Raw genomic sequence first — 9,240 nt, forward strand, 5'->3', positions numbered from 1 at the left:
GGAAGAACCATGATTTAACTTTATGCTGAACTTAACTTTCGTTGATGCAACTTTATACTGGTACAATATTTAATTCATGACACGAAGGGATGGACGTAACGATTTGAAAACAGCCCCACATTCATTTGAATTAACTGGGCATAATAGCTGAGGTACGTTTCTTGGACTCAGAGGTTACCATTTAAAATAAACACAACAAACACAAACTTTTTGCTGCATATATTAGATATAGTAATATACAATATAGCAAAAACTCTTGTATAAACATAACATATTATATATGTATATGTTATATTAATTTCATTTAATAGCTTATGCTATTCATAAACTTTGATCAGTATTTTTGATCATTATATCTCTTACATAATGTGCAGATTATAGAATTACATAACAGATCATAAACTTAGTAGTATATCGTATATGATATATAAATGCTTCGTTTATAGTTAGTATTACATATATAAGAATTAGTAACAAAATAGAGCAGAAGTTAAGCGTAGCAAAAGCAAAAGACAAACATCCAGCGTTTGTAATATTAAACATAAAACAACATAATAATTCAACGTTAATTAAACTCTAATAAAAACTTTTAATAAAATATTAAGTCGCATGATTCTTAACTATCTAAACTAGTAGCGTGTGTACGATAGTAATATTATGCATATATTCTTGTGCACATCACGTAAATATTTGGTAACAGTAGAATATTTCGATGGCACTCCCTATCATAAAAATATTCTATAAGCTCAAATAATATAAAACGGCGAACATGGCATGTACGGAAACAAAACATTAAGTGACAGTGGACGGTCGAAATATAAATAAATAGAAATAACTGTTGATACTTTCATATATCTTGTAAAGTCTCAAATAGCAAATCGACGTCTTGCGATTCTTGTTTTGTTTATTAGATCACTTCACTTTTGACATTTCGAATGATTGCATTATGAAAATTCAGCAGCAAGCAGTTTTCAGAAACATATGAACCACTGTGCGAATCTCCACTTGCGTTTCTTCTTTTTCTAGTCTTTAGTCTCTGGTTGCAAATCGTACCAGCTCGTAGAAGACTTTGTAACGTCGATTTCACTTAAATTTATATGCACCTGGCCCATTACTTTGCTGCCAGCAGATAACCAGCCCTTCTGGGTGCACACCGAGATTTCCAACGTACGGGTGTTCAGATCACCTTGAGAAACAACATATTCAAATTGTTCGTCAAAAGTTGGATTACAGTTATCCTTCATCACTACTGTTTTGCGTTTGGTTTCCTTATGGCGGTCCGGCAACAGGTAGAGTTTTACGTACGGATCTGGTATATTGTACGGATCATTATGTGGCAGAGGTAAATTACTACAACAATAGAATAGAATCAGCATGTAAGCTACACATTTTACAAATTCTTAAACTTATATGATCTACTTACGCTATCTTATGTACTACGACTATAAGTTTTTGCCTTTGAACGCTATAACGCAACGACAATTGTATTCGTCCCAATTTAGCATCGCCTGACGATGATGTTATGCTTAAGTTTCTATGAAGTAATTGAGGACTTCCTGTAAGAGATGAAACGGTATGAATAACAACTACTTCTTCATTCGGTGAACCTGTTTCTTCAATTGCATTGCCTGCAACTGATCCAGTACTATGTAAACTCTTAACTGACTCCTTTGACGGTTGTCTTTTCAACGGACTAGGTGGAACTGAAAAAATATTATCACGTGATACATTTCCCTGTCTATAATTATTTATTTTCCACAATTATCGTATGTGCATGTATTTTTCGAATTAATTTTTGTCGGATAGTGTGACATCACTTACGACTAGAAGAAGATAACGTATTACTAATATTTGATTCCTGGCGTTCAATTCTTTTATTTAGCTGAGTAATGTCGTGATCGTCATCATCCTCTTCCGAAGTAGGTTCAGGTTCTTCATATTTCAAAATCTGTGAGAAAAGGATATATACGTAGAATAGAAACACAATGTTTCTAGCTTACTTAATGATTTCAACAATATGAAGAAACGTACGCTTAAAGACATAGATAGTATTAGTTTGCTATCAGACTCAGCCATTTGCAAATCATAAGGCTGCTGTGTGATTTCAAAATTATTCTCCTTCAGAAGCAGAGAAATATTATAATTAATTTCTCCTACAACGAGACTAGTCTTTTCATCTGTAATCTAAAAGTTTATATATTTATATATTAGATATAACATGTTTACAGCAGAAAGAATTAATTAACTGAAATTTGTGTAGAAATTTGTAAAACCTTCATGTGTAAAACGCTGGTTTCCGGATTGCTAACTAAAAACGTGAAACCTTTTTCCCACACCGGATCACAAGATCGTAACTGGGTGACTGTTCTTTTTTTGTCGCCTCCAACACTCGCTTCGAGATAAACATCGGGTTGTTTATTTCCTCGAATACACTGAAATTAAAATTTGTTTGCTGCCGAATCTAGGATATGTTTCACGCTTCATGCGCCAATTTTATATTCTTACCGCCAAATTTCTTGCTGAATCGATGTAAAGAACAAGAAGAGCTGTGCTCATCGATGTTATTCGCAGTTCTTGAGTTTCCATCAAAGCCTGCATGTAAAAATATTGTATACATTAACAGTTTCTCAATATTTATGATTGCATTCTTCAATAATACATACTGCTTTTAGGTCAGCAATATTTTTAGAAAATTGGAACCACGTTAATCGTAGATGAACCATGCCATGTTTTGCTTGCTCTAATGAAACCCACTAAAAAATGATTTTCGGTTATTATTGCAAAGTTTACTTCTGTAATATAACTAATGTATTTTTTGCTTACCGTATCGATAGTTCCTTTCTTCTTCACTCGACTGACTTCGATACTAGCTCTATATTATTGCAGCACAAAAAATAGCGTATTTAGTAAAAATAAAATTTATTTTGCTTATAACGCTTATATTAGTTTATATTATATTTAAGTTTATCATTTTTTATCACGATGAATATGCAAGTATGATTGATGACCTAGGTGCTGAGTGTTAGACATGCTTCATGCAATTATGAAGCATCCAATAAAAGCAATTCCCTTTCATTTTCATGCTATTCATTTCGCAAATAAAAACCATATATTTTACATTACATACATTCATAGTCATGTAAGCAGCATTATAGAGAATTGATTTATTTCGTTAATAAAAGTTTGTTTCTTCAAATGTATAACTAATAAAGAAATGAGAAGAGTAATGTGGTGACAATGAATTCTTGTTTCACTGTATCTGTAAAGAGCACATAGACGTCGTGAATTTTTTACTGTATAACTTCACCATGTTTCATGAATACCTGTTCATAACATGCACCATACTGATAGTACAATTACATTTTTCAAAGTAGTTCAAGATCAAGATTTCAAGCGCTCAATCTACAGTAACTAAAGATAGTAGTTTCTCTAAACTAATTATAGAAGAATCTCCAAATGCATTCTATTCCTGGAAAAATGTACTTGCTGCAAGTAGCAATACCTGCCAAGTGGATCATCTTGACCAGCGTTGTCTTTGTCAAAGAGATGGGCAACCACTCTGTTGTAATAGGCCCCCAAGCTCTTATCCACTATAAACTGTCATCATACAATCTAGTTTAGTTTCTTATTTGACAACTACAGTCACCTAATCACTCTCATAAATCTAAATAATAAACTAAAAGCAAAGTTTTAAAATTATTAAGTTGAAATAGATCAGCAAATCAACTAAAGGTTTTGCATCTAAGATTAAATTATAGAAAACAAGAATATACAAAACAAGAATAAACAATGTCACATACAAATTACTAAAACTTATGCTACATTAAGGCAGTCTTTATCTTACAATTATAAATTTTTCTGTGGAACCTTTGAGAGAAAAGCATCATCCAGTACAAGAATATTTTTCATTCAAAACATAGTTTCTGTAGCTAAAGACTACCTTAATACAATAAAACATATATAACACAACGAAACATACAATAAATTTAATAGCTAAGATAAAATTATTTCTAGAGTAATGATACAAAAAATGTCACATAAGCAAATGGCACATTTATACATATGTATACACATTTTAATGTAACAATTTGTTAGAACAAAAGAACACAAATTATGGAAAATTACATTGATATTGTAAGAAAGATTTATAAACATAATGCAAACGTGCAAAAATTAGTAGATCAACATTCGTAACTGCTGTTAAAATTGTTACAATATCTTATAAACCCATCAACTACCTGCCAAGGAAGTCATCATACTGAACACATGGAATGCTTGCATCCCTATCCCACAGAGACACCTTAGCCTTCTGCATTATACATGAGCAGATCACAGCCTGTGTGTCAATATTATGTTGTATATAAAGTATAAAAGATCAAGATAATGCTTTATAAATCTTTCGTTCGTATAATAATAATAATTACAATTTCGTTATAAATCATAATTATTATTGTATATGCGCCACATAAAATGACTATGAATATAAATAAATTGAAAAATTATTATACTAAGACAGAAAAAAAAATGAATGTATTACTAAAGAAATAAGTCTAAACCCTATTCTACTGTTAGAAATCTTATGATGAAGCATAAAATTGCTCACACAGTGAAGTGACACAAACAACACTCATAAATCCAATATCATGAGCAATACCACCGTAATCAAAAGCAACACCAACATGCTCATATTTTACAAATAACAGTGACTGCCTTAATGGTGTTAATGTGAATAAAAATATATTGCGAAAAAGTGTAGGTGATCTTTAAATAGAAATAATATCAAAATATTAAATAACAATGCTAATATTGAAATGGCATACTAAATTTTAAAAATTGCTTGAACAGTTTTTCGTCTACCATTAATATTTCTTATTAGATTATTGCTTTATTATTTTGACGTGTCTTAATAAAAGAGCAATACAATGTACAATTTAAGACTGCAGTTCTTTTTTTATAATAATTTTACATTTACCATAAAATGTAAAAAAATTTTTATAATATCATTATCCATACCTTCCAAGACTTTCATCGCCCTTGGTATCATCATAGTCCCACAGCAGCACAGTAATTTGTTGAGCGATGGCCGATGAGACGGCACACTAATTCCACATAACACATCGCACATCACATACACACATACATACCAAAATATGAAATTAAATAAGATTGACGCGATTTTAGAATGTTTCTGATCTATACACGTAAACTAACAACTGCATTTTACTATTCCATTTGAAATAATGTTGTAGTCAGTAAATCCTTCAGTAAATCATAGTGATAAATGTTAGATCAGCAACACATTACAACTAAAACAAAACTATGGACATATTTTATATAAAAAAAGAAAACATGAAAGAAATATTAATAATCAAATCTAAAAAATGATAAGTTAACTTTGCTCCTGAAAATATTCTATATTTTGCTCTACTCTTTCTACTGTATTGTGCTTTATTTGAATAAAATACTATTTCTTACCATCTGAAAGATGCTGTACTTGAAATTTTAATAGACTTACAATAAAAAAATTATAGCAAAGCACATGCAATAAATACTATTAATGTCTAAGTTATTATGATAATATGTCATGCGTACCTCACACCAGAAATCCCATTTTGGGTTCACCGTGTTATCTATGGTTTTTGTTCTAAATTCATGTGCTCCAACACTTATAATCGCATATGGATCAGATTTGCCTTTACCCAACATACCAATATCTTTTTTCATAAGATGTTTTGCTTCTACTACATGTATTCTTAAAACTCCCTACACAACAATGTGATAGATAATGAATGTTTTATATTTTCATTATTCATAATTTTATAAAACAGACCATAATAAGTAATCATAAGGAAGACTCACCTCTGGTTCAGGCATTTTCAATGTTTCAACAGGTACCTCATCACTTAAAGGTATAACAATTTTATTTGGCAGTACAACGAAAGCTGCTACTTGTTCTATTATTGTCTTCCTTAAAATTTCGCTGTAAATAAAATATGCGATTGTTTGTATTTTCCTTCTGTAAAAGATAAACATATATCAAGTAAAGAAAATTAATTAAACATACTTGAATCCAGGTAGGTCAAGGACATCTGCTACTCCTACTAAATTGAAATTAATAGCAGGAGGGTTTAAGAAAAATGCTTGTACACCTCCAACTATAGGTATAACTGGTAACAATGGTTTCATGACTATTCTCATCATTCCACGAATCTAAAAGTTAGTAATAAATTGTAGTACTAAATTTATAAAACACTGAATACAGAAGAAAGGTATAATTACGACTTTTTACCTGAAAATCTTTAATACCGCCTTTTATATTTCCAACAGAAAATGTAATATCGCAATCGCCAGCATACCTACGATATTACATAAACAATTAGATCAATATCCATAGCAAAGAAGGAATATTCAAAATATAATTAATATGAATAAAACATACATAACATCAGCATCTACTATAACTTCATTCCTTGAAGTATTTCTATCATATGCTTTGACACCATAAATTTTCAGGGGCTGTAAACATGTTAATACTAAAATAATTTTAATATATATTGTATACTGAACTAACAAAAAAATGTTTCAAACAAAAGTTATGCACTTTTTTTTATATAGGCTATGATTTAAAAATAAAAAATATAGATTTCTGATGCAAAAAAAGATGATTTAGAAATAACCTTAAAAATGTTCTTGCATTAAAAAACTAGTGGTGCCATGTGATTCCCCACTCGAAATACTAAAAGACATGAATCAGTTTGTTTCTTTTTGCATTTTGTGTCTATATGATTTTTTACAATCTCAACTTAAATGTATCAAGATGTATGAAGATATAATTATTGTTTATGTAATTAATAAATAAAATTAATGTAATAAAACGCTTGAAACATTATTTATGTAGCAGTAAATAAATATTTTAAATTGAAAATATTATTACACTAATGAAAAAACAATTAATCAAGATATGCTACTTATCCCTATACATGAATATAATAACTATAACTATTTTAATGAGTATTGAAGCTCTATTACAAACAAAAATCATTTAGAGTAAAATATTGAAATCCACTTACAATACGTCCTAAAACCAATCTGTCAAATTGAAATCCTTTTATCTTATACTCTGTCAATTTTTCAACAATAGCTGGTTCTATACTCTGTTTACATAATTCTCGAGCAAAGTGATTTATATTTGGCCATATTTTGTACAGAACCTGATGTGAAAGGAAAGTAATTGAAATTAATACAAATTGAAGATTCCAGAATAATACTTTCTAAACAAGGGCTACATACTTTGTTTAACCATTCAGCTCTATCAAAATCAGGGAAATAAACCCAAGAAGGTAATTCATCTAATCGACTCATTATCAACTCCTTTTCTTTTGCCATTATGCTTGCCTTGGCAGTGATTGCCTTTAATTCATTATCTTTTCTTCGTTCTGCTTTCCATGTTGCTAAAACAATGGGAGCAATCAACCATGCTATACTAAGATTTAAATATCCGCATCCCCAAATGATTCCAGCAGTTGCCAATTTGGTAAAAAATGATATAGTCAATGAACCTATATTCATGTATGGCCAAGGATTTGGCTTGGCAATATTATTATCTTCACATTTGCCTTCCATTTATATATTATAATAATTATCCTCCAGTTTTTTCTATTAACTTTGACAAACTTTATCTGTTTGCATTGACTCTGGAAAAGGAGATTCATAAAAATAACATATTAAATAATTGTATCCGAAATGATAAATTAAATACTTTAACGATAATAATAATAACATATTGCTAAAAAATGAGTTTTACGTATATTATTGCACTTATGAAGGAATTAAGAATTGAAATAGCAATTCTAACAAGAGATTTATTTAGGTAGGTTTTAAAACATGAGTCATAGAAAATTCCTTTATCAATTATATCTTCTTGTGTCAAATATTTGAGTTATCGATGGGCTATCAAATTCTTTAATATAGATTAGATAATTTACTTATGTATGCATACATACACTTTCAACTCAAAGATGTAATTCTTTGTATACCTTAAGCAATATCCTTAACTATAAATATTTACAACAAGCTTAGAATTTGTATCTTTAATTCCTGGTTAAATCTTATTTTTTAATGAAGCTGAGATCATTTATGTGGAAAAGAAAAGAAGATTACAGATTTTTATATAAAAACAAATATAAAATAAAATAAGCCTTAAATGAAATTTAATATTTTAACTACATCAGTGTTTATTAATAGACTGCAATTTATATTCATAACAGTTTGTAACTAAATATAGTAAAATACCTAAAACTAGCTAACCATGTTTCTTTCTTATTCAAATATTAACGAAATTCTATTTTTGGAAAATTTATATACGGAAAAATATGTACACAATGTATCCATCGATTTAGATACAAATTTTGTATCTGAATTAACAAAATTTCTAGCAAAAATGAGTCACCAGTTTTTCATAGAAACACTATGATAAGATGTGTTTAATACGCAGTACAATATTTAATATCATTTTATTTCGGATTGTACTTCTTGAATATGTATTGTTGCATGTTTTATACTATCTTCAATTTAGTATTCTAAATAAATATAAGTAACTAATGCATGCAAATATTAAGGTGTGTACAAACATTATTAATTATGTTAAAAAATGATATAAATTCTGTCTTGAAGATAATGCTTACATTAACTTTTAGTTGTACGTATAGTGTTTATAACTTCATGCAACTGCGAGACAGCAAGTATAATAGAATGTTTTCCGGTCCAATCAATTATTGCAATATGTATTATGCAGAACCTCTCGAAGTGAGTCACGAAGTGATACACTACATATCACATATACATATCCACACGCACACATACACAATTTGCAAAGTATACCTGTGTGTCTGTATAAATAGAATTTCATTGCTTTGGTAGCTAACTTAACACTTATAGAAAAAGAACATGATCGTCTCTAACACATCAACTTTATAAATTGTACCCGAATCGTATTTAGTGTGTAATTATTCAAACATGTTACATGCCTATTTGAAAATAAAATCTCTGTGATTGTTTTCATTTATTTTTTTAATTTGTAACTTTTACTACATTTAATTCCTTAAAACAAAAGTGAAATAAAGGCTACTTTTGTATTTTTCATCTTCTTTTTGAACAATTTTTTGTTGCACAAATAATTTTAGTACAGAAAACGATTGCTAAATGAAAGAACAGTAGAATTGTTTTATTCAATTACAAATA

At 29.3% G+C, this 9,240-nt stretch overlaps 1 protein-coding gene across 2 annotated transcripts; it reads right to left on the minus strand.

Annotated features, from left to right (window-relative positions):
* Positions 1-215: 215 nt before the first annotated feature.
* Positions 216-8,842, minus strand: Esyt2 (extended synaptotagmin-like protein 2). Of its 2 annotated transcripts, none has more exons than XM_078178053.1 (17): positions 8,685-8,842; positions 7,291-7,694; positions 7,071-7,211; positions 6,440-6,516; positions 6,290-6,356; positions 6,065-6,210; positions 5,860-5,980; positions 5,593-5,763; positions 3,503-3,597; positions 2,824-2,872; positions 2,664-2,753; positions 2,506-2,592; positions 2,274-2,432; positions 2,032-2,184; positions 1,822-1,948; positions 1,424-1,703; positions 216-1,350 (listed from the first exon to the last, which is right to left on the minus strand). In XM_078178053.1, exons 2-17 carry the CDS (start codon positions 7,621-7,623, stop codon positions 1,023-1,025), a joined length of 2,424 nt encoding a protein of 807 aa, XP_078034179.1. In that variant the 5' UTR covers positions 7,624-7,694; positions 8,685-8,842; the 3' UTR covers positions 216-1,022. The 2 variants fall into 2 exon arrangements, with proteins under 2 accessions (XP_078034179.1, XP_078034187.1); XM_078178061.1 differs by lacking the exon at positions 3,503-3,597 and adding an exon at positions 5,014-5,099.
* Positions 8,843-9,240: the final 398 nt, after the last annotated feature.

This window comes from Augochlora pura, chromosome 1 (assembly GCF_028453695.1).
Source record: "Augochlora pura isolate Apur16 chromosome 1, APUR_v2.2.1, whole genome shotgun sequence".
NCBI classification, from domain to species: domain Eukaryota; kingdom Metazoa; phylum Arthropoda; class Insecta; order Hymenoptera; family Halictidae; genus Augochlora; species Augochlora pura.

Coding starts and splice junctions, on each gene's coding strand:
- Esyt2 (XM_078178053.1), bottom strand. CDS start 7,623: ATGGAAGGCAAATGTGAAGATAATAATATTGCCAAGCCAAATCCTTGG. Junction 2,754..2,823: donor AGAAAGGAACTATCGATACG/GTAAGCAAAAAA, acceptor ATCATTTTTTAG/TGGGTTTCATTAGAGCAAGC. Junction 1,949..2,031: donor TACTATCTATGTCTTTAAGC/GTACGTTTCTTC, acceptor CTTTTCTCACAG/ATTTTGAAATATGAAGAACC.